The sequence below is a fragment of the Alligator mississippiensis genome, chromosome 9 (assembly GCF_030867095.1).
Source record: "Alligator mississippiensis isolate rAllMis1 chromosome 9, rAllMis1, whole genome shotgun sequence".
NCBI classification, from domain to species: Eukaryota; Metazoa; Chordata; order Crocodylia; family Alligatoridae; genus Alligator; species Alligator mississippiensis.
Genome location: NC_081832.1, coordinates 29,807,408 through 29,832,904, shown reverse-complemented (window position 1 = coordinate 29,832,904; position 25,497 = coordinate 29,807,408). Strand labels below are relative to the sequence as shown.

Below are 25,497 nucleotides of genomic sequence, written 5' to 3'. Positions count from 1 at the left end.
AGCCAGATGCACAGTGTCCAGCCAGGGAATTTCTGTGAATGAAGGGAAGATGCCTCGACATGTATGTGTGATAGGCAATGGGGAATTTTCAGGGCTCTTTCTTGTTACATCCATCCTAGCACATTCCAGTCTAACATCTACTCCATCTCTTCCAGATCGTGAGAATCAGTCAATGCTCATCACGTAAGTAACCCATGCTGCTTTCTCTGCCTTCACAGCCAGTGTCTTTAGCTTAAATGCCTGAGGCCCAATTCTCCTCCCCAGCCCCCCCTCCCCCCCCCCCCCCAAAAAATGAGTTGTACAAGTAGTTATTAGGGTTGCTAACAGCCCTTTATGCTCCCATATCTTGTTCCAACCTCCAAGGGAGGCCAGGATTTATCCAGGGACAAGCATCCTCCCCCACAAAAAAGTGACACCTCATCCTATGAGTCCTAAATTGCACTGGGTGCTTTCCAGCTGTCAAAGCCACCCAGTTCCTCATAAGGCCCCTGTCAGACCCAACCACATGCTAGCACCCCAGAATACATCTCTTTCATGCACCCATCACAGCTGCCAGAAGCTGCCCAGATGGAGATTGCTCATCCAATTCTTGTTCAACCTTACCAGTAGACTCTACCCTGCCACCAGGAAGCAAAGTATTTCCACAACATAGATGCTGGGGGCTAAGCTGAAGCTGGGAAAGTAAAGGCATTGTCCTCTGGGACTAACACACATGTTCCTTAATGTTTCTGTCTGGAAATGTAAGGATATGGGCAAGGCCAGGGTGGACAATGTGGAAGGCAAAAGCTGAGGCGAGTGGGTGATGAGGCAGGAGGCCAAGATCAGGTGCATGATTGGGGAGGAGGCAGGCCAGGTTAATTTTAAGTGACACATAGATAAGGGCTATATAAAGTGCTCTGAAGGACCGTACCCTGCTGCCAGGAGCCACTGACATTCTTAGCCTCAGCCATAGCCTAATTAGGTAATGAAAGGGCTAAGACAGAGATGCTTGGCTCTTGTCCTGTAGAGGCTCCATTCCCTCTCCGGTCTCCCATAGCCCTGCTCTTTGTGATCTGGGATTACAATAGGAGAGCAGCTAACTATAGGAATGAAATCACTGCAAGACCTTCCAGAGAGCCAGTGCCAGAGGACTGTGCAAAGGGCAGCGTGAACAGCCTATGTGTTACAGATATTCAGTTCCTGGCACTCACCTGGCCTCTAGGGGCCCCATAATCCTGAGTCATTGTACTAAATGGAATGAGCTTACTCTGGATAGAAGCCCCTCTCCCCAATCCAATGCACTATGCATGTAGGTGAAAATGTCTGAGAATGTACAGAAAGAGAATGGTTCCTCAGTGACCCCCAGAACTGCTGGGTCCACAGACATGCACTTCATGACAAAAATCGACAGAGGCCAGGAACAGTCTGCATTGGCTCTGGGGAAGGGCAGTCCTTCTGCACCAGGCCCCAGGAAGCAATTGCCTTTGTGTGCATGGAGGGTTTGCCCAGGTATCCCAGCCCTTTGATAGCTGCCCCCAATGGAGCTGCCCCAGTGACAACTCTTAATGTAGAATGGCAGAGTCCAGGTACATATCAGATCAAGTTACTTCATTGCAAATTCCAGCAGTTCTGCTTTCCTGTATTGCTGTTGATGGTGCTGTTGCCTTGGCTAGGAACCCCTTTACAGACAAAGCCACTGACTCCTGTTCAGTCCACCATAAAATCAGCAGAGACCAAGGGTTGTGACAGTGCCCTGAAGTTTTGTTTTTCTTATGCGACACTGCTAGTGGGTATCTGGGCCATTCTCTTGTTTTCTCTTGTAAAGTCTCTGTGTAAAGTGTTGCTTGTTTCTGCCTCATTTTCTTGATCTGTGTATTTCTGTTACCCTAAGCGGAGAATCTGGTGCTGGTAAGACTGTAAACACCAAGAGGGTTATTCAGTACTTTGCCATTGTCGCAGCCTTGGGCGACACACCAGGCAAGAAAACAGTAAGGCCCTTGTTTGACAGAAACTTCTTCTGTTCCTTTTTTCTTTCTTCTTCTTTTGTTTTTTCTTTCTCTTTCCTTTTTAATTTTTCTTTTATCCTTTTGGGATTTGGAGGCATGCGTGGATCAGGATCTGCCAGGACTTTGCTTTTCCTTTGCCTTTTGAACAAGCAAGGTTTGAAACAACTGCTCATAGAGAAATGGAATTTTAAGTGGCAGCACCAAATGGTTCAGGTGCACAGAGGTAGTTGGAGGTGCCTGCCAACTCCACCCCAACAGATTTTCTTTTTCAGAAGTGAAAAGGGAACTGACCTCATGGCCATTTCCATTCCTGCCTCTTTTAAGCCTTGCTTTCTGCTTTTCTTTTTTCTTCTTCCTTTTTTTGCTCTTTTGTTAATTTTGATACTTTTCCATCTTGCATTTTTTTTTCCTGCTCTTGTTTTGATTCTTTCTTGTATTTCTTTGGTGTTGACTATTTTTGAGCTACCCTTACTGTTCCTTATTTCTTGTGGATGCTTGAAGCTCCAGCCTGCTTTTCCTTCACAGAAGCAAACTGGTTGCTTTTGGTATTAGCCAAGCAAGTTTTCAGCATTGTTTTCCTTTCCTCTTCTCTGGATTTGGATTTAACTGTTCTAGCTTTTTGTTGCTTTTCTTCTTTTTCTTGACCTAATCTCTTTAACATCTTTTTGTTGTATTTTTTGTTTATTTTAATCCTTCAACCTTTTGGACATTTTTAGTAACTAAATTTTAACATCCTGCTTTTCTGATGATGCTTTCATGTGATTCTGACCTGTCTTATCTTGAATTCTAAAGGCAGTTGTCTTTTCTTTCTCTAGCAAGCTCCTGCCACTAAAACTGGGGTAAGTTTACAAGAAACAGGGTTCCTGTCCTCAAGTCTGAGAACCGAATTCTAAAGCAGCACCTTAATTCCTACCTATGTTAGAGAGTTGTTTGACTTGGTTCTGATATCACTTATGACAGGGCAAGTCAGGAATAACCCTATTGCATTAGGGAAGTGTCTTCATTATAAAACTGGTGAGAACAAAATTACCGGTAAATCCCTCTGCACACTACTGAGTTTTGTTTTTGTGAAATATCTAGATGTTTTATACCAAGAAAATGATGTTATAGGAGCTGAGATGACCCTAGAACTGGTAAATCCATTGTACTGATAAGTCATTGTTTCTGTATATAGTGTAGGGGATGGAGTTCGGAGAGGCAGTAGAGGTGCTGAATAAACAGATCAATTTACAATCACAGCAAATCACATAAAGGACCTAAAGTGTCATCTTTGTACAGGATCCCATTACTGCTCCAAGGACACAGATCCGTACTAAACCAATATACTGTGCTTTGGCAATCCTCCCTCCACAGCACAGTACTATGTAGTAAAACACTCTGGCATTAGATAAAAAGCCATGCAATGAAAGGGTTGTGATTCCCTGACGTGTTTCTGGAAGTGGTGTCAGTAAGGCAGGATGAATTTATCTGGGGAAAAAGTGCAAGCAATCCCAAACCTGAGACAAAACCAGCTTCTCTTCTTCTCTGCCTCATCCAGGCTTCTCTCCCTCATATAATTTCAGTGGGGTATAAGATGCAGAGTATCTGCAAGCCCAGGGACATGGCTAGTAAGTGGTGAATGTGGCTGTAAAATGCCCAGCATGTTGTGTGAAGGGAGTGTATTAGGAAGGGATCAGAAGCTGAATTTTGGGCAAGTCTATGAAGTATAGTGAGTAAATTATATACATTTTATGCCTAGAATAGTAGGGGGCAAGGGAGCTATGCAGCAGTGTGTATGAAAGACAGAAGCTGGGGGCACTGTGACAGGATTTGGGATGAAAAGGAGGCCAGAATCCATGGGTATAGTTACAGTCGTTTGATGTACTTTGTGTTTCCCAACTTCCTGTCCTTTAAGGTTTGTAAGTGTAAGTTCCACAGTCTAGTTTCCTCTTTCATAGAGCAGTCTATTAAGATTTATTTCACTGTTAAGTTATTGATATATATTTAAAATTTTGATTCTACTTTATAATTAGCAAATCATTTGCCTGCAATTCTTCTTTGTTTACTGTACATTATTGTTGGCTTGGAGGGCTGGGATTGCTAGGTATCATTGAAAAAAAATCACAATTATCTCCTTCCTCCTTTGCCCCTTCCACCAACTGTCATGATCTTTCTGAAGCTACATTCACCAGGTGCAAAACCAGGTTCTTTTAGTATCATGACTCCCACTACTCAGGTGTTGGAGGGAGAGGACGGCTATAACTAAAAGCTTGCTAGAGATTGCAATCTTTAGGAGTATCAGTGGCAGACTTCCCCTTCCTGTCATCCGTTTCCACTGTGTAGCTCCCTTTCTAGCCAACAGGACTAGGGAATTTCACATACAGATAAGGGGTAAGGGGTGGAGAATGCCACAGAATTCATGGCCTTCAGTTCTCATTGTTCTCTACATTAAGTACAAATAAGATATCCTAAGAAGGCAGGCAGGCTCTAGCCTGTCCCAGGCTGCAGGGTAACATGACCTTACAAGTATCTTATGAGAGCAGCATAGAGTGAAGGTAAGCAGGTAATCAACCTTGCATCATGTCCGTCTGTAGCATTAGGGATGGATCCTTCCCACTATGTGCAGCAACAAACTTCCTCTGGTTGTGTTTCTAGGGAACCCTTGAAGATCAAGTCATTGAGGCTAATCCAGCTATGGAAGCCTTTGGCAATGCCAAAACCTTGAGAAATGACAACTCTTCACGCTTTGTAAGTATTTTGCAATATATATTGGATAATATATGGTAATTATATATACAATAAATCTGTAGTTGCATATACATGAACCTACCTGCATCTACCATGTGTTTTGTGGAGCTACTTCATATAGGCAGAACAAATCATTTCCATGATTAGTAACTCTCACTCTTTGTATGGTTTGACTATAGGGCATGAGACCCTCTGCTGGTGTAAATCTCTGATTTCAGTCCATTGAAGTAGTGCACTGACTTAAATTGATACTAGCTAAATCTCTGGCTCTAAAACAGGAGGCTTGCAAGGAGTGGGATGCCAGGCCCAATTCAGATTGCATCAGGCCCTGGAGGGCAACTGGCAATATTAGGAAAGATCCAGCATGAAGGGAAAACAGGAAGAACTGAGGCTGCTTATCATAACAGCCTGAAATGCCCCAATGCACTGATCAAATGTACGCCCTTAGCAGTGCAGCTGTCCCTTCATCAAGCCCAGTCTCTGGCTCTTCTGTAGCTCACAGGGCTTGTTCAGCCACTGGGGCCCTTATATATCCATAACCGTGCACTGGAGATGGCAGCTGCAGCAGCAAATTCCCAGTCCTCTCTGGATTCCCAATGCCTGGGAGCGTTGTGGGTTGTTCTGACCTTTAGGGAGACAATCTGCTAGAGCTGTGCAAAGCTTCGGGTAGTGATTTGATTTGGAGGAGATTCGGTGGCCTTATCTCCGAATCGAATCCAGGGACCAATTTATAGGTCCAAATCAATTCAAAGCTCTCCAAATCTTTGGCAAAGATTCAGAGAGCTTTGATGATTCAGGCTGGCCCTGGTGGCTGCAGCAGTGAGTTACAGCCACTCTGAGCTGGTAAGTACTAGGGGTGGGGGAGGGGAGGTGAAGCTGAGGGAAGGGGGAGGGGACCATGGGGGAACCTGTGCCAGCCCCCCCCAACTCCCGCCTGCTCCCCCAGCCCCCCATGGCTGCCCCCGCCCACTCCAGCTCCGTACTTAAAAAAAAAAGCCCCAGTGATCACTGGGTGCTGCGGGGCAGGAGGCAATCCCCACTGCCCCATGCTGCATGGGGGGCTCTGCATCAGCCCCCTCGGCCCCCCACCATGGCTGCCCTGCCTGCCGGGGCTCTGGCCATTTAAGAAAACAAAAAAGCCGAGAAAAGCTCCAGGACTCACCGCTCCTGGTTCCCCAAAGCTCCTCAGGGTTTTGGGGGCTCCTACAGAGCCCTGACATGGCACAGGGCAGAAGGGATCGCTCCCTGCTAGCAAGAGCCATGAGTCCTGGGGTTTCTTCAGGTTTTTTTTTTTTCTTAAAGGGCTGGAGCTGACCCATGCAGGGCACCCATGAGGGAGCAGGGGTGGTGGTTCAGGGGCTCATGCAGAGCCCCCCCATGCAGCTTAGGGTAGTGGGGGGCAGTGGGGATAACCCCCACCCTGCAGCACCTGCTGAGCCGGGGCTTTTTTTTCCCCAAGTGCCAGGAGCTGGGGTGGGAGGGGCGGCCATTGCTGGGCTGGGAGAGGGGTAGGGGATGGGCCTGGCCTGGCTGACTTGGAGATGTGGCCAAATCGAATCAGGACAGTGATTCGAATCACTGAATCGAACCACTGTCCCCCAAATCCGCCAAATCCGAATCTGAAGCGAATACTAGCCGCTTTGCACAGGCCTACAATCAGCTGTTGCAAGCCCCATAATTCCACAGCTAATTAGTGCTGTGGGTAGAGCATCACAGACTTCTACAAAAACACCAAGTGCTGCATTCTGCAAGAGAGCAAAATACAGGGAAGCAAATCTAAGGCAAGGATTACTTCACTGCAAGTCAGATTCCTACGTTTCTAGACTTTAAGGCCAGAAGGAGCCATGAGTCCCTCTCATCCAACATTCTGAGCACTGCAGGCCACACAATCTGCACTGAACCTAATGAAATATGCTGTATTAGCAGAAAGCAGAGAGGCAGTTAGCACCCTCCAGCCACCTCCTATTTCTAAGAGTGGCCACCTCAAAGGACAGAGGTTTATGATTGTACCTGCCTTTGTTCATTTACCCAGACCCAGAGCTTACATCCCTCCCTCTGAATGTTTTCTAGGGCAAGTTCATCCGAATCCATTTTGGCCCCTCTGGGAAGCTGGCCTCTGCTGATATTGACATATGTGAGTAAATAACTAGCAGCAAAAGACACAGTTTGGCTGCAAATTTGTTTCTCTGTTTTAGCATTAGCACTGGATTTGTTTCAGAGAAACCCTAACCTCTTCTGCCCTGTCTGTTTCTAGACTTGCTGGAAAAATCAAGAGTGATTTTCCAGCAACCTGGAGAGAGAAGCTACCACATCTACTACCAGATCCTATCTGGGAAGAAACCAGAGCTCCAAGGTAAGGAAGTTCAGGGGAAGAGGAAGAAGAATCAGAGCATCAATCCATATAGCAGGAAATACAGGAAACTAAACGGAAGCTCGTTTAGTCTGATTTTCAGAGGCAATGAGAAATCCCAGCTCCCAGTGCGGCTACATCCTCCTGTAATGGTTCAATGCTGCCACCTGACATATGAGTTGAGAAGAGGGGAGACTGACATGAGCTCTTCAAGTGAACGTCTTGGGGACAGATAAATAAATACTTAGGGGTTGTCTGCACTGTTAGACTAGAGCTCATACAAACATCCTGGCACTGAGTTAAATTAGTACAACAGCAACATGGAGCTCAGTGGGGCCTGGCCACCTATAGATTTCATTAGCTGTGAGGAGCTGTGGAGATTTGCAGTCCACTCTGAGCTCAGGGCTGACACAGGTTGCTGGCAGTACCCGAGTAGCTGGTTTAAACCAGCCTGGGTTTGACTACCTGAGCTGTAGTTACAGCAGAGATAACAGTGTAGACAGATCCTCTGGAGTCTCCCAGATGATCTCATCTGACCCTGCCATACTCTCACTTGAAATACACTGAGCAGTTCTGCATTCCAGGTGCCATTTAACAGGAAGTGGCAGGGGAAACATTTGCACACTGGAGCAAGATGCTTGATATGCCCCTCAGGAGTGATAAATCTCTTGGCTACTGCCTATTGAGCCTGCTGCTGGATCACAAACAATACCTTATTAGGCAGGTCTGGAGAGCTGTGCAGAGCAGTAATCTTATCTGATGGTCACATGGTCATGGATGGCCACATCTAAATCAGTCTTCAGCTGGGCAGTGTTCCCAAGACAGCAAAGGAGAGAGGCAGCTCTAGCAGAAATGTGCTTTTCCCAGAGGCAGCCAGGGCTTACAGGGACTGACCAACAAGCTAATCCCACGAAAAACAGCTACAGCTGAGGTAGCAGACAAGACCCATCTGGAATCACACCCAGCTATGCTTCTTTCTATCCTGGCTATCAATTCTTTCAAAAATCAGTGGGGTTTCAAAGCATCCCTGTTCTGCAGCAGGATGAACCTGAGATCTTGGGAAATTTCTTGTGTAAAAAGCAAAGTCACCAGGGCCCTAAAATAGCCACGGTGTCAGTGGACACCACACTCACCTGCAATGAGGTGCAGCTCAAGCTCCTGATTAGGATCAGGCAGACCAGGGGCTAAGCTCTGGGGCATCACACTGGTGGGACCAGAAATGTCCCAGATGTGGGAACCTTCCCAACAAAAGTTCCATTAACATGGCCAGTTCCTACAGTAAGATTTGCTTTTGACAAACCAGCATTTTCTGATGAAACCCCTTTCGTTGGGAAATTCCTTGCCCAGCTGCCATCCTGACCAATTAAGCAAAGAGGCTTGAGCTCTCCAGCTTTTCACCTCAGCCACACAGGCTTGCAGCCCTCCTGCCACTGCCAGGGCACAGAGTCAGTAAACCATTTCCTTGTAGTGGGATAAGGTGATACATACAGTGCTTCAGGGCCAGCCTAGGTGTACAGTAATGTGATGTGCGGAGCAAAAGATTCACAAGGCAAGTAGGAATAAGACCAGGACAGGAGGAGTGGCTGGGCACTAGGGCTGTGTGAAATGCCTGTGTTTCATTTCAGTTTTGGAGGAACAGTGTTTCGTTTTGGTGTTTCATAGAGCTGTCCAAAACGGCTGCTGCTGGGAGTGCTATCACGGGAAAGTGGATCCCCCTCCTCCACGTCCCCCTGCCTGTGCCCTTCTGCCTCCCAGACACTGTTCACCAGCACCTCTGTCCAGTGATCCAGGGTTTTGCTGGCGCACATGCTCCCCTTCATCCTTGGGTCGCACACAGTTGCCAGCACACGGACCGGATTGGACCACAACGGATCGAGGCATTTCTTCATTTCCCTCCCTCGGCCACTTCACCAGTGCCTGCACCTCTGGTGACAGCAGCTGGCCCCAGCCAAGAACATCAATCCCCTGCAGCTTCTGCATTTGGTTCTCAAGTTCCCTCACTATGGGAATAAGCTGGCTAAGGAGGGCATCACTATAGGGATAAGCTGGCTAAGGAGTGCTGATGGTCTCAGTGGCCTTGAGGAATGATTTGAGGACCACTAAGATCTGGGAGATGGTATCCCACTCTGTTTTGTTAAGCAGGCCACTGATCCCAATCTCCCCAAGCAAGGCCATCTCATGGATGTCCTTCTGTTGCTCCACCAGCCTTTCCAGCATCAGGTATGTGGAGTTCCATCGAGTCTTCACATCCTGGATGATTTTGTGCTGCAGAACGCTCAGCTCTGCCTGTTTGTCCCACAACATTTTGCCCCCCTTGATGCTCCGGTGGAAATAGCCCACCACCTTCCTGCACTCTGAAATGAGATGGCCAGTTGTGATGGCGCCATCACTGGAAGCCCTGTCCCTCTCCAAGGCATCCCTGACTACAAGGTGAAACTTGTGTACCACACAGTGGATGCCAACAAAGTTGGCATCACAGACCACCTTGACCATATTGGCTCCATTGTTGGTGACCATGAACCTGCAGGTGAGCTCGCCCTTCCCAATGAGCCACCCCTGCACCATGCGGTTCATGGCCCCATGATTTCCATTGCTGTGTGGGACTCATCCATCACCTCAGCTTGAAGAAGAGCCCACCGACAGTCTGACTAATTGCACCAGTGCCCTGTGAGGGAGAGGTAGGCATGATCCCCAGCTGCTCCATATGTTGGAAGTGAAATGCAAGGGCACCTGTGGACCTGCCTTGTGCAGCTCCTCCCTCAAGTACTCCCTGCATGCTTCATACAGGGAGGGCACCACTGCTGAAGGTGGTGCATGCAGGCACTTGGTAGGATGGGGTCACAAGTACCATGAGCTGTCTGAACCCTGGCTGCTCAACTAGGGAGAAGGGCTGGCCATCCAGAGCAAGCATCTCCCCAATGCTCTGGGTGATCTTGCTCACCTTTGCAATGTGCCCTGCTTTCTGTCCGCCTTTGCCCCACTGTTCCAGGGTCACCTGCCTCTGCTTCGGCAGGACAGGAGCTTTGGAGGGAGAGGGGAACTTCTTTTTGGGCATGCTTCCACTGGTGCCAGGCTGAGGAGGAGCAAAGGCAAGGGGGTGGTGCTTCGTGAGATGCATCAGCATCCCCATGTTGCTGAAGTGTTTCTTCTTCTTGCCCTGGTTGGTCTTATATTGGCAGTGCAAACAGATAGCATACCTGGGATCATCTGCCACCTCAAAATGATCCCACACCACACTACCCTCCTCCAATGTTCCCTATAAGGAGTAGCAGTCCGTGAGCACGCCCCTTGGTCCGGGAGTGTGCCACCTCAGTCCAGTGTGGGACACTTACTGAAGAGGGCTGGGTGCCGGGGGCTGGAGCAGAGAGGCTGGGGGCCAGAGGCTGGAGCTAGGGGCTGGAGGCTGGAGCCGAGAGGCTGAGGGCTGGAGGCTGGGGCCAGGGGCTGGAGCTGGGGGCTAGAAGCTGGGGGCTGGGGCTGGAGGCTGGAGCTGGGGGCTGGAGGCTGGGGCCAGGGGCTGGAGCTGGGGGCTGGCATGGGCTCTGCTGGCTCTGGGGGAGTGCTCCACAAGCTTACAGATGCTGCTTTCTGCTGCTGCTTCTGCTGTAGATAGATGCAACTGCAAAATGGCAGAGAGCAGTTCACAAACAGCTCAACTCCGAAACAGCTTTGAAACACCTGAAACGTTTTGAAACATTTCCAAAATGTTTTGGATGGCCTGTTTCATTTTGGAGCTATTTCAGAGCCTTGCATTTCATTTCAGATTAGGTGTTTTGACCGCCGGGATGTCCGAATTCGAAACAAAACAAAATTCCTGCTGAAATTTCACACAGCCCTACTGGGCACGGGAATGCTCTGGCATTAACAGAGAGTGTGCCACTAAGGGAGAGCAGGGTGCCAGAGCTAGCACAGTGTGGCAGGAGGGCCCTGCTGAGTGTAGCTGCCTTGTAAGCAGTGGGTTCTGTGGTAGGCACGAGGGCCAACCTCATGAAACAGGTTGCACAGAATGCGAATCTCAAGGGACCCTGGGCAGTATCAAACAGTCCAGTGCTCCTAGCTTTTGTTCTGAACCCTGCCATCTGCCCCCTCTGGATCTGCTGCTGAGCTTCATGGCAGGATTGTTAGGGCAGAGGCTGAATCTCCTTCAGCCTTCAAGAATGCATTTGCAAGATTGCAGTAAGCACAGCTCACACCCCATGTCCATAGGCAGAAAGCTTCCCTATGGATTCAAAGCTGGGACTATGTCCACAGGCAGCAACCTGAATATGCTGGGCCTGGAGTCTATGAGGAGGATTAGTGGCTGCCCAAGTCTCATGTATAGTGTGCTCTGGGAATACTGGCCAGGGTCTGTGGAGCAGAATGGCCTTACTCACTATTTTTCCCTCACAGACATGCTGCTGCTCTCTCTCAACCCCTATGACTACCACTTCTGTTCACAAGGTGTAACAACTGTGGACAACCTGGATGATGGCGAGGAACTCATGGCTACAGATGTATGTACATTGCTTCTGAGAGAGAGAAATGGGGGTGGGAGCAAAAGCCAGACAGAGGGGAGGGATTGTGGGAGCGGTCTTTAGATAGGGTAAGAATTAAAACCAAAACAGTTTTGCATGAAACTCACAAACTTTTCAGTTTGGGTTTTTTTGACAGAACCAAAATATTTTTGTAAACAGGAAGCAGGCACTTTTCACCACAAGAACCAAACAAACAAAACATAAGTTTTCCACTGAAAAAATTGTGATACAAAGTTTTCCAGAATTGCCAGTTGTTGCAAGCTTATTGATTATGTTGCAAGCTTGCTCTCCATCATCTATTTTTCAAGGTCCTTTTCCTGGCATTGGGTGATTGCCTGAAACTTTTGGCTTTCATTTTTTTAGAGTAAATTTCGTTCTCATGATTATAGCAGTAAAATGAAACCATTGAAGCACAGGAACCACAAAGAGTCAAAACCCAGAAATGAAGTGCCAATCTCCCAAATTTATTGTTGTTCAGATCATTGCATTTCTTTTAAGCCAGTCTCATGTTTTCAGGGGAGCCTGAGTCATGGCTTTGAACCTGTGGGGTGGCCTATGTAGCTCAAGGGATGCCTTATGACAGGGTGACTGAATACGTTGAACCATCTGCACTACAGAGCCTGGACCAGGCAATTAGTGTGCTGTGAGGCACTGCATGTCAGACTGTCAAGCTTCCTGCTGGGGATTGGTTTTGTGATAAGTATAAATTTGCTTACCTTGCATGTGTTACTTTGCAGCATGCCATGGATATCTTGGGCTTCAGCAATGATGAGAAGTATGGCTGCTATAAAATAGTGGGAGCCATCATGCACTTTGGCAACATGAAGTTCAAGCAGAAGCAGAGGGAGGAGCAGGCTGAAGCTGATGGCACTGAAAGTGAGTTTGCTATCTTGGCAGTTTTGTGCATCTAGGTAAGGGTGGGCAAGCACTGCCAACCCCCACCAAAATTCATGAACTCCTCCTACTCTCAGACAAGATAGCACAGAGCTGGGCCAGAGCTTGGCTCTCCTCTTGGTCTATAAGGGGGACAAGGCTATGATCTCAAAGGACAATCTTGTGTCAGCAGCATCACATCTGGGTGCACAAACTGGGATCTTCTTGGATAATTCTGTGGAGGATTGGAGACTTTTCCAGACAGGTTCCCCACACTGTTTGAGAAGAAGCCCATTGGCACTGGCAGATGCCGGTCCTGTGGGTACAGTGGGAGGATGCAGATGTAACAGTGACAGGCATAAGGCCAGAACCCACAAGGAAGGCGTCTGGAATCTGCCAGTCCAATGAGCATAAGCAAAAACACAGAGGGCAAATACAGAGGGAAAGAAGTATGAGACTCACTCCCTGCTTCTGTTATTTACTGGCCTTCTCCCTTATTTCCTTCCTCCCCTGCCCCCTTTAATGGACCTCATCTCATTAACATGAGACAGTATCTACTGAATAGGTGCCACCTTACTCAATGGATGAAAGTTCCAACAAGAGCCCTTACTGCTGGATGTGCAATCACTCATGGAATTTCTCAGTATTATTAATTTCTTTTATTAACAAGCTAAGAAAATTCCAGGTAAAAGATGAAAGATCATAAAGGCTACAATGTGGCACACTTAGCAATCCAGAAATGAAGGTAGCATATGCAACCTTAATTCTGCCCCCTTGATCTTGGGCATTATGATGCCAGCTCTACAACAGTCACATGCTAATATTTGCCAGAGTTGTTGTGCAGAGTTGTTGTGTACTCTGTACAGCCGCAATAGGAGGGATGAGGAGGAAGGAGGCATGCACCTTGCCACCAAACTGTGAGGATTAAAGTAAACCTAGTAAGATGGACCAAATCTTTTGGAACAGTTTCTCCGAATTGGTAACACCTCAGTAAGGAATACATGCAACACCAGTCCACCTGTAAACACCCCCCACACAGAATGCCTCTTTACGTCACATGACCAGAGGAATAGAGGGTAGGTGCTTCACCCAGTGAAAGCCAGCAGACTCTGTACTCTAGGAGTCCACATTCATTTCTTGAGTATGCCTGTCCCAACGCTGGCATCTTCATGGTTTGACACTGCATTGCAGGTGCTGACAAGGCTGCCTATCTCATGGGAATCAGCTCAGCTGATCTCATCAAAGGGCTACTCCATCCCAGAGTGAAAGTAGGAAATGAGTATGTGACCAAAGGTCAGAATGTTGAACAGGTGAGTGAATTGCGACTATGGTTCCAGCTTACGGTGTTACCTAGGATCTCAGCAATATGTACCCAAGAGAGTCATGACTTCAGGTGGCATTCCCAGTGCAAGGCGCTTGGCTTTAAAATTCACCTTCTCTGGTGGTCTCACAGAGTCTGACTTTGGGAGTCCCAAGACCATGGGGTAAAATATAGATATGGCTTTTCAACAAAGTACAAATGGTTTTCATCAATGGTACAGATCATTCCTTGTTATTATGCTAGAGAAGTTAAGGAATATGGTGGCTTGATGGCCAATAGTTTCAGACACTGCATTTTATAGACATGGGTCAGGGTTATAATTTTGATTCAAACTCTTTTGAACGGCAGAGAGCTTGGGCTCAAATTTCTGATCTCTCTAGGTTGGATCCAGACTTTGGGAGAGACCTCATTTTTGTGGTTCTGTTTCAAATACAGGCAAAATCTCATGAGAATTTTGGCTTAAGATAGTGGAAGCCTCAACAAAACAACAGCTCATTGGGAGCTGAAATATTGCAATTGCAGCTTGTGAGATTTCAGCACCATTGATGGACCCTGAAACTTGGCCTGTGTTGTGAGTTAGGCCTGAAGGCCAGTCCTGTGGTAAACTTTTCAGACATGTTTATATGAATGAGGAGCCTAAGTTTCAATTTCAAAGACTCCCGAGTCTCATAATAAGTCACTGGGACTTTGCTTCCTAGATCACTTGGGTGCTTATGAAAATTTCACACCAGATCTAAGCTCCATTCCAATATCTTCTCAGCTGGCTGCATGTACCCTTAGGCAGGACAAAAGGCACAATATAAGGGGCAAGAACACAGAACACATCCTAACTTACTGGCTGCAAACATGAAAGGTCCTTGATGGGAATAGTGATTTCCCTTGCTGTGGCTGGCTTTCCCCCTCCAGTTCTGAGAGTAGCCAGTCTGGCTGGGTGTAGAAAGAATGAAATCTTTTGGAACCAAGTACTTCTATGACAAGCCCTTTCTCATTTGCACTGACAGGTGGTGTACGCAGTCGGGGCCTTGGCAAAAGCCACCTATGATCGTATGTTTAAGTGGCTGGTGACTCGTATCAACAGAACCCTAGACACCAAGCTGGCCAGACAATTCTTCATTGGAGTGCTGGACATTGCAGGCTTTGAGATCTTTGAGGTGGGCTGTGGGACATGCATAGTAGCTGTGCAAGGTGCTGGGGTGGCATGTATAGTAACTGTCTGAGATCCCCAAACATGGACAGAGCAGTTACCATTCCTTGAGGGAGTTTTGCTTCCTCCATGAAGAGACAGGTCTCTATGGAGAGTAGAGCCCTTGTGTTAATTAATTTACCCAGAATAACTCCTCTCAGTCCTTAGAAATTACTTTACTGTCATGGAGAGCCAGAGTATAGAGTGGGTTGGTGACTCCTTTGACTACTGTATGCTCCTCCTGTTGAAGCAGAGATTTATTTTATACCTATAGTATAACAGCTTTGAGCAGCTGTGCATCAATTTCACCAATGAGAAACTGCAGCAGTTCTTCAACCACCACATGTTTGTTCTGGAGCAAGAAGAATACAAAAAGGAAGGCATTGAGTGGGTCTTCATTGACTTTGGCCTGGATTTGCAAGCCTGCATTGATCTGATTGAGAAGGTAAGGCATAGGATGCTGAGTCAGGTCAGGGTCTGCTAGCAAGTTCATCAGTGTATGAGACAGGAAGTGTTAGATAGGAATCCATTTGGACTGTATAAGCAGGTTTGGGCTCTAGAGGTAACTGACACCCCCTAGTGACTACGCAACCCTTACTCAGCTCTGGCTCTAGGGTGCCCTCCCCTTTTTATTTGTCTGCCATGGCTGGTTGTAATTGTTTGATTGGAAGGGAGTCTGTCTAGTGGGTCCTAGAGTGAGCCCTGGTTCCTCTAGATGCCAGCTAGCTCTTCTAGGCTCCTGCTGGTTTCTGCCCTGCCCTCTCTAGGTAGGCCCTGATGACCTGTCAGGGCCCTTCCCTAGGGTGCCCATTAGCCTTAAGGGCTAATCACTGCCTCTGACCTCCCTTACAGCCATGCCCATACCTTGCAAATAATGACTTTGGTGGGCACTTGGCTCCAACTCAATAGCAGGCCACCTCAGACCCTTGCTGGGGCCTCAGTCTTCCCAGCCTCAGCCCCTTTTCTTTTGCTAGTTCCCTTAGCCTAGGCCTACTGTGCCTGACCTGGCTTCTGGAATCTAATCTTTGAACAGATAATCTGGTGTTTTTGTCCCATTCTGGGCAATACACTTGCTGTGCCTGCTTAGGTTCCTGGGATCCCTGGCCCTTGTCTCTGTCCTTTTTGTGTACAGGACCCCTGGCCTTGGCTCCATCTTTCCTGGTCACTGGGACCTTGGCCCTTGCCCAAGCTAGGTTTCACCCTCTCTCTCCACTTTAAATTCCCTCTCAAGTCTAAGCCTGTGGCATGCCCTGGCTTGGGCATCATGGCCCCTAGCCAGGCTCTTAACTCTGGCATGCCCCTGGCACCTCACTGTGAGTTAAAACACCATGTGCCCCTCAGGCACCCCACCATAGCTTCTGCACACTCCCCTTTCAACCACTCACAAACCACCAGTTGACAGTAACCAAAGAGTAAGCTTTCTAGCAAACATAAACAACCCCTACCCCAGTCCAAACATAAGCAATGGCTACCTGCCTGCATAACAAGGCTTCTCCTTACCTCAGGTAATGTTCTGCTGTGAGGCATCAGCACTTTATTTACCTTCCTCAAGATAGCCCCAGTGCCAACTAGGAGAGCTCTTGCCCCAGCAGCCTCCATGACCAGACTGACTCTCCTGGATCAGGGCCTGTGTTTATATACCTCCCTGGCCCTGCTCCTGCCCCCTACCTGTCATGTGCCTCCCTGAGATGCTGCAAGTGTTTCCTGATTCAGTTTCAAAGTGGCTTATTGCTGTTGGACTCTGCTGTGCTTCTGTCTTGTTTCCCATGCAAGGCTGTAGCCCATGGTGCTACTCCAGCATAACTAGTTCTGTGGTAAGTGCTTGCATCACGTAACTCCTGCAGTACCTGTTCCCTGACAGTTCATAATGAGCAGCTTTCTCTACCAGACTCCTGAGGCCCTTTCTGCTGCAGAAGCAGGAGCTCTGTAGCAGGAGCCTTTGGCTCTTTGTTATAGACTGCATAGGACTTTAAGAACCCCTATGCCAAATCAGTCAGCCAGCCAAGCAACACAACATAATAGGTCAGTAGTGCAGTGCATAACAACTCACTCTCACCAGTGTGACCTTTGTTCTACAGTGCTCACTAGGTCCTCTGGAGATTCCACATTCCTGCCTGGCACTTACTGGTTTAGAATAGCTCTGTACAAGTATTTCCACAGCTGGGGAGAAATCACATTGGCAGGGAGCTGACAAACAAGACAAAGTAGGCTTTGAAGGGCCCAAAGTCTCCTGGCTCTCACTGACAGTCTGTGGGAACTGGGAAAAATCCCTTTTGGGCCTGTGAAAATCTGACCCGTTCCTGACTCTTACTTGTTAGGGGGAATGCAGCAGGCAAAAGATTTAGGGGAGAATTTCATGCTAGAATTGTCTTCCCATCTGGCATATGGGAAAGAAAGATGGAACTATTTCAGCACAAAAATTATGACAATTTGTGCCCTGGTTCCTACCCACATCACTTTTTGCTATATGCCTGAATGAGGAAACAGCCTTCTTTGACAGACCCTTGGCATTTTCTTGACAGTAGCACAGAACAAGTCTCCTGCTATTCAAGGGCAGGAATGACTATGCTTGTGACTGGAATAGGGTAGAGAGACATGGCAGTCTGTTTCCTGCTGTGCTGAATTCCAACCTGCTGAGGGTACCTTTGTCTTGCAGCCCCTGGGAATCCTTTCCATCCTGGAGGAGGAGTGCATGTTCCCCAAAGCCTCTGACATGTCCTTCAAAGCCAAGCTGTATGACAACCACATTGGAAAGTCGCCCAACTTCCAAAAGCCGCGGCCAGATAAAAAGCGCAAATATGAGGCTCATTTTGAACTGGTGCACTACGCTGGAGTGGTACGTCTCAGGCTATTTTCTTTTCCATGCACTGTTTATGCCTCCTGTGCTGGGCTGCAATTACTCTTTCCTTTGTTCTTTCGCACCAGGTACCTTACAATATCATTGGATGGCTGGATAAGAATAAAGACCCCCTGAATGAGACAGTGGTGGCTATCTTCCAGAAATCCCAGAACAAGCTTCTGTCTGCTGTATATGAGAATTATGTGAGTGCCACTTCAGGTAAGATGTAGCCTTGCCTCAGTTTGCCCCTTACACAGACTACGTTCTCTCTGTGGCCATACTTTCATCATCCCTTTGCAAACAGCAGCCTGCTTCAGTTGGCTGGCAGCTCTGACAGTAAAAGACCATCACTTGGTCACAAAGAGGCCTTCTGGTTAGTTGGTTGGTTGGTGTAGGGATTGCTCTGCTGCACTGACCTATGGAAGAATGGCTTTAATAGTGCTGTATGGTCTCCTTGCCCCTGGAGTAGGGGTGCTGCAATACAGTTCTGGTGACTTTGGAGACAGATGGTGTCATGTGAATGAAGGGGAATCTCAAAGGGGAGGGCCAGATAAAACCAGCAAGGGTGACAGAAGTTTGTAGTTACCTGTGGGCTGGCTCCACAGTCATGTGTTGCTTTTACCATTTTTAGCAAAGCCTGGGGGCAAGTGGAAAAACTTGAGCTTGGGCCAAGTTTGTTGGAATTTAGCTCATATTTGCACCAAAGGGAACCAGGACTCACTTGCTACTCCATTCTCCCAATGTTGTGTGATAAAGGGAGATTCTGTCCTACACGCTGCTCCTAGGAGAACATGCATCCAGCTGAGACGCAAGCTTCTGTGTATGTGCTCACCCATCCCCTACATGCAATGCCTTCCCTCCAGGAACTGTTCTCAGGCACTCATAAACTATCTACCACAACTAGCCCTAGGATGTGCTCACACCTCTTTCTCTTCCCCTCACCTATCATTCCCTGGGACAGCTGTTGTACCTCTAGCAGTACCCACAATGGTGTTAGTATCTTCCATGCCCAGTACATATGGCAGGTCATGGTTCAGGAAGGACACAAACCTTGCTTAATTAGATGCTCACAATAGAAGATAGGAATACTTTATCAACGTAATGAACTGATGTTTCACTCTAACAGAAGATCCACCCAAGTCAGGAATCAAGGAGAAGCGGAAGAAGGCAGCTTCCTTCCAAACTGTGTCTCAGCTGCACAAGGTAAGGGCAACCCCCCATTCAGGCCATGAGGGAAACCTGTTCACAAGTCCCAGAGAGAGCCTATAACAGTTCCTGTGGATAGGCCTGGGTATTTTGGAACCATAATAGAGAGGAAAAAGCTCAGAGGGTGGGTTTTTTTGGAGCTTGGTCTCAGCATCTCTACCCATCAGGCAGTGTGTGGGTCACAGCCCTATTCTCTTGCTGTTTGCTTCTCATCTTTGTGTACTCAGTGAAGGACCCAGGGTCCTAGACTGAGAGGAAAATAGCTTCCTGTGAGGTGAGGCTTGTGCAGTTTCTGTCCCATGATGTCTGTGCTGCCTGGTGCCTGGCAGCTTCTTCGCCATTGAGAGAGCGGCAGTTAAGACTTGCAGTGATGTTTAGATAATGTATTACATGAACATCACTTTAAGTCTGTGCTACTTCTCTCCTCACTCTTGACTGCGGGAAGGACAGCCCTTGGGCAGAAGAAATGAAGGTGGATCTTGCAGAGCTCTGAGCAATCAGCCCCCTGGCTCTCCTGTATTGAGAGATGACTAAGGCAGTTTGCTAGTTCGGGGGGCACACTCCATTGAGCTCCCCAGCTCACAACCATAGCCAAGCTTCTCTGTCCATCTTTGAGCCAAGGAAGCAAGGGGAGTGAATTAGAAATAAAGCCATTGGGGTTTCCAAACATAAAGCCAGATCCTGCAGTAACAGTTTCACACTGCAGTGATGGGGGAGGTGCCAGCAACTCTGTTAGCTCCAGAAGCAGAGGAGATGCTTCTGAGCTGAAGTCTCTTGGGTCAACTCATTTCTGGGATGTTTTCCTGGCTTTCTTTCTCATGAATAGTTCAAAGTCTCAAGGGAATGGCTTTTGCCTTTGACAATCCTAGCACTGTGCAATGTAGCTGCTATGAGATGTCTCTTTTTAGTGTGGGAGAAGAATTCAGCCTCTGGTGGCAGAACAGAGGTTGCCTTTCTCACAAGAGTGGTGAAGTCTCATCAAGTGAGCTTGGGCTGGTTCTTAAAGTGAAAGGAAACCCCATATACTAGTATCATGCTAGCTCCCCACTCCACACTCTGAATAAGATGAGCTGCACCATGTGGGCCCATCCCCTCCATCCCCATGTACCCTCCAACATTGCCAATTTCTTTCACTGTAGTGGCATTGTGTAACAAAGTTCACAGGGGCTACCTGGTGGTTTGAGAGGAGGAGGCTGCCTGAGCAACGTAGCTGGCTCCATCCTCACACTCCTGGGGCCAAAGGCAGGCAACAAATGGAAATAAAGTTTGTAGCTTCCTCTTCATGCCCACTCAAACATATGAGAAAACCATTATTGAAAGCAGTGCTGTCCAGTCCAACAGCTATGCTGTGTTCAGGAGGACCCCAGATGAGTGCCGTGTAGTGCTTCTACAGGGCTGCAGTCCTCTAGTACATCTCAATGGAACAGAATTTGGGATGTTGGAAGGATACAAAGTCCCCAGATTAAAAAGTTATAGCAGGACTTTAACATTCCAGGATAAGATTAAGCTTTAGTAGCTGAAGAGCAAGCAATAAAGAGCTAGAAAATGAGGATTGAGGGGCATTGGTAGAGCTGCGGTGACCAGCAGATCAGGCTTGAAGGGTACTGGCAAAGCTATGCATGGGGGTAATCCCAGGCAAGAATAGGGAGGTAAAGGTCAGGATTGAAGGCTGCCTGCAGATTTTTCCCAGCACTCTTAGCTCTCACTGTCATTGACTTTACAGGAAAAATTCCAAGGAGATGGTACATCACCATCACCACCAAGGACTGTGCTGATGACATTCAGCCCTTTGACAGCCCTTTCCCAAGTGATCCAGGGACTCCACAGGGCCCTGACATGGGCTCAAATTAGTACTTGTGCCTTGGTTAGAGAAGGACAGACCATCACTGTGGAGGTTATTAGTGAGAAATGACAAATAGCCTCTCTGCTTCCACACGCTGTGGTGGGCTGGGCGTGAGTGAGCTTCAGTGCATGGTAGGGCAGCAGGACCTTCCATCTCATCTTGCCTGTCTGCTCTACAGGAGAACCTCAACAAGCTGATGACTAACCTGCGTGCCACCCAGCCTCACTTTGTCCGCTGCATCATCCCCAATGAAACTAAGACCCCAGGTAGGCACCAGCAGGGCTTTGGGGCAGATTTGGGACAGGATTAGTAGTAGTAACAACTCATGGTCATTGTTCTTGGGCATGTGGCATGTGTATGTAGCGGGCATCCCCTAGACCTCTTGAGATTTCCATCCCCACCCCTCTTCACATCTCTTTTTCCCTTACACATGAGCCCTTTCCACCTGAGAATTGATTGCCATCTCCTGCCAGGAGGGGACACTGCTGGGCACAGTAGATACACCACTTCCTGTGCACCAGTGCCTGGGGCTGGCCTGAAAGGGAGGAGCAAGAGTCCCACTGCATCTGCAGAATCCTGGACTGCAAGAATTTCAAGGAACTCAAACTCCAGGGGTGTCTGTAGATGTGCTGCGGGGCTGCTTTGATGCCCTGTAATTACAGCACGTCAGAGCAGACTTGTTTAATTGAATCTGCTGGAGAATGGTAATTGCCGTGCTCCAGCCAGCCTCTGTGTCTTGTGTATTAGCATCCGCATGTTCAAAATGATGGCGGGGGTACCTTAACTAAAGCTCATCAAATGAGCTTTAGTTCAAGTGCCCCCACTGCCATTTTGAAGTGTGGGGACACTAATACATGAGCTGCTGTGGTGCTTTAACTAGAGTGGCTCTCGGAGCTGCTCTAATTAAAGTGACCCCCCTACCCCAGCCCTGAAGCATGTGTAAAAGTGCTCCAGGAGCCTAAAAGCAGAAAGCACATCATTTGGAGAAGCCTTGGTTAAAGCTTTTCACTTGGCATATGCTGCTTTTACCCTGCCAGGGTCTTCTGCCAGCAAATGGAATGCAGCTACCTTCCTGGCTAGAAGTCAAGCCCTGTTCCAGTTCTCTGAGCCTTTGTTCTGTCATGGGGCATAAATGAGTCCCAGGTAGCACATTCCACCTCCCAAGCCATAGGGAGGTGCCCAAGCCACAATACAGGGATTTTAGCCCTGGGCCAGAGGGCTGGGTAAGACCTTATTTCAAACAGGAGTCATTTACAACCTTCAGATCAAGATCAAGGTTCAGCTGTTGACATGCCAAGCCTGTATATTTTGGGGTTTGTCTTGGGCCTGCATCAACCCCTTGCCTTCTCTTTCCTGCAGGAGCCATGGACCCCTTCCTGGTGCTGCACCAGCTGCGGTGTAATGGTGTGCTGGAAGGCATTCGGATTTGCCGCAAAGGATTCCCAAACAGAATCCTCTATGCTGATTTCAAGCAACGGTACTTCTCCCCCTGCCATTTTTGGCATTTGTGGGGGCAGGGGACAGATTATTTCTATGCTCTTCTCCCAGTATGAGCTGGTTCAGCCAAAACCACAGTAGGACATCCCAGCATGTGCTGTTCCCAGCATGCTCTGTGGCTGGACCTTTGGTGCATGGACCTGGGGTGTGCCTCAGAATTTGCTGGTGGGACACAGCGAATGGGCATACATCAGAGCCCTGTGTGCCATCTGCAGGGTGATATTCAGGACAAGGGGCATAGAGACCAAGAGTCTACTGTCTTGGGGCTGACAGTGTCAGTTCTCACTCCAGAGAGAATGTGGCCCAGACCCACCGCGTCAGGTGCACAGAGCATGGCTCTGAATTCTTTCCCTGTTCACCTGGCCCTTGCTGTACCATGTATCTGAGTAAGCCTCAACCAAACCTCAGGCACAGTCTTCCACCCCCTTGAGCTGGACCCAACTCCTTACTGTGTGGAATCCACTTGCTGTATATTCCTCCTTTTTGAGGCCATAGTTGTGAATGGGCAGGGCCTGCTGGGCAGCCTCATGGTGCCCCAGTGCTCTCTGGGTCCAGAGTGGCCATACCATGTGGTGCAGAGACCTGTTTTTTGGGTTGGGTTGGTAACAAGGAAAGGGAGGAACTGGCAGCTCCAGAACAAGGGCTTCCCTCACATGCTACCCCCCTTTGCATGTTTCTGCAGCTATCGTATCCTGAATCCTGCTGCTATTCCTGATGACAAGTTCGTGGACAGCAGAAAGGCCACAGAGAAACTGCTGAGCTCCTTGGATCTGGACCACACACAGTTCAAATTTGGTCACACTAAGGTGAGAGAGGCCTGAGCAGTAACAGGAGAAGGAAGCACTGAGCTAAGGAAGAAGCTGTAGAAGTGAGGAAAATTAGGCAGGACAGTCCTCTGCCAGGGGGTTGAAGTAAGAGAGCCAATCTTCCTCTGCCACCTCCAGCTCACTCTTCTTTCTACACTCTTCTCTCTACTTTTCTCTTCCCACTGCACAGTACCCGCCAGTATGGTACAGTCTTGGTGGAGTATGAGTTGTCTCTGACCCTACTGCACAGTAGCTCATTGCTACTGTTCAGTAGTGACAGCATCATGGTTAGTGGCTGCCGATGCTACATTGCCATAGCAATGAGCTACATCACTGTAGCTTGTTGCTATGGTGACATAACATCTTGTATAGACATGCCCAGTGATACTCAGCCCCTCTGGAGCTCTTCGTGTGAATCCCGTCTTCTCTATGTAGTGTCAAGAGAACATGAAGAGGACCTCCTGCATGTCTCACTTCCCTGCCTCTTCTTGGCTCCTATAGGAACTGCTAGGTTGCTTGTAGGAAGGGGGTAGGGTGTGGATTGCTGTGTGGAAGCTGAAACCAGCTGAGGGTGGTGTATAGGAAAGGCAATGAAGCAGGCTGCAGAGAAAGAGAGTGTCACGGCGGGGTCCTCGCAGAGGGCCGTGATCTCCTTGAGGCCCTCTCACCGTGCTACTCCGGCCCGAGGGCACCCTCCATTCTCGCCCGCCACGTCTTGATGGAATATATAATAGGGAGGCTGCCTTGTGTTTCCTCGGGCCTGTCAGCTCCTGGACCCCTCGTGGGTCTCCCCGTACAATGGGCGCTACCCAAGCACCCTAGCCTTATGGGCTATGCGTGGCTCCTACCAGCCCCTAATACCACGCCCCAAGCCTCGCAGATGTAATGGACGTTGTTCGGTCTATACGCCCGCTTCCCGGGCCTCCTCTCTCATGCCCAGCCTCTTGCTGGGACTCTCGTCTAGCCCACTCTGGGCCCCTCTCTCATGCCCAGCCTCTTGCTGGGACTGTCATCTAGCCCACTCTGGGCCTCCCCTGCCGGTGTGGTTCCGCTCCGGGACTCTCTAGCGGGCCTCCGGTCCTATGGGCCAACCGCACGGATACCCTTCCTGACTCTGGCTCCCCGCGCTGCTACTCCCTGTCTTCTCAGGGGCAACCGCAGCGTCCTGCCTTGGTCTGAGGGGTATTGCCGCACTAGCCTGCGGCCGGGCTTGCTATGCCCATGCGCCCACACTGGGCTACTCAACAAAGCACAATGGCGTTCCCCCCCTCTCTGGGGCTCGCCGTGCCCGCACTGGGCTACTCAGTAATACACAATGGCGTTCCCCCTCTCCGGGGTTTGCCATGCCCACACTGAGCTACTCAATACTGTACAAGGGCGTTCCCCCCTCTCTGGGGCTCGCCGTGCCCACACTGGGCTACTCAGTAATACCGCCCCTTTCCTGGGGCCGGGGGCTATGTTCCCCCACACGCAATCCGGGGTCTTGGTCCCCGTCCGCAACCTATGGGCTGCGCCCGCGACCCACTGGCCGCGCTCCTCGCCCCCAGCTGCTCGCGCAGTGGCATGCGAGCTGCGCCTTCCCTGGCGCTATACAGGGGGCTATGTTCTCCCACACGCAATCCGGGGTCTCGGTCCCCGTCCGCAACCTACGGGTTGCGCCCACGACCCACTGGCCGCGCTGCTCGCCGCCAGTCGCTCATGCACTGGCGTGCGAGCTGCGCCTTCCCTGGTGCTATGACAATAATGCGCCCTCATAGCGCTAGGGCCCCCCACACTCTCTGGGGTCCCTATAATTGAGGATACCGCACCCTCCTCGGGCGCTGGGGCCCCCACACTCCCGTGGGGCCCCTGTATGAGGCCTCCTCCAACCCCTACAGCCTCACCCAAGCCTCTGGGTGTAATATACAGAGCCAAACATAAACTAGAGCCTCCTGGCTATAACACAAACCTAAAGCTCCCTGGCTAAACCATAGTATCATAGCTCAAGCCTCCAGGGCTATCATGAGCTGTACTTGCAACTCAGGCTCATTCCCATATCTCAGCTGAGGGAGCTCCTGCCTCTCTGGCTGCTGGCCGAGAACTGCCAGCCTGGCCTCAGCCCTGGGCTTTATAAGGGCCAGGCCCTGCCCCCTACAGGCAGCTGGCTCCACTTGGTTGCTCCGGCAACCCGCAGCTGCGCTCATTACCTGAGCAGCCTCAGCTGGGCTCGTTATGTCAGGCCAGGGCGCGCTCACTCGCTCCCTGGCAGTTCCTCCTTTCTAGGAGCAGGGGTACCGAGGTGCCCTGCGACAGAGAGGCATCTGGTGGTGGGAGGAGATTCCATTGTGGATGGGTTCCTCTACCTGGGAACCCA

General features: G+C 49.2%; 1 protein-coding gene across 1 annotated transcript in view; it reads left to right on the top strand.

Annotated features, from left to right (window-relative positions):
• Positions 1-25,497, top strand: part of MYH7B (myosin heavy chain 7B) — a 54,892-nt gene that overhangs the window by 7,564 nt on the left and 21,831 nt on the right. The window contains exons 5-21 of the mRNA XM_019490206.2: positions 156-183; positions 1,871-1,967; positions 2,801-2,824; positions 4,620-4,712; positions 6,783-6,846; positions 6,967-7,065; positions 11,452-11,555; positions 12,314-12,452; positions 13,641-13,759; positions 14,772-14,921; positions 15,228-15,398; positions 17,610-17,789; positions 17,879-18,011; positions 18,919-18,995; positions 21,020-21,107; positions 22,201-22,318; positions 23,021-23,144. Coding sequence (XP_019345751.1) covers positions 156-183; positions 1,871-1,967; positions 2,801-2,824; positions 4,620-4,712; positions 6,783-6,846; positions 6,967-7,065; positions 11,452-11,555; positions 12,314-12,452; positions 13,641-13,759; positions 14,772-14,921; positions 15,228-15,398; positions 17,610-17,789; positions 17,879-18,011; positions 18,919-18,995; positions 21,020-21,107; positions 22,201-22,318; positions 23,021-23,144 — 1,808 coding nt within the window. The remainder of the gene's footprint in view (positions 1-155; positions 184-1,870; positions 1,968-2,800; positions 2,825-4,619; positions 4,713-6,782; positions 6,847-6,966; positions 7,066-11,451; positions 11,556-12,313; positions 12,453-13,640; positions 13,760-14,771; positions 14,922-15,227; positions 15,399-17,609; positions 17,790-17,878; positions 18,012-18,918; positions 18,996-21,019; positions 21,108-22,200; positions 22,319-23,020; positions 23,145-25,497) is intronic.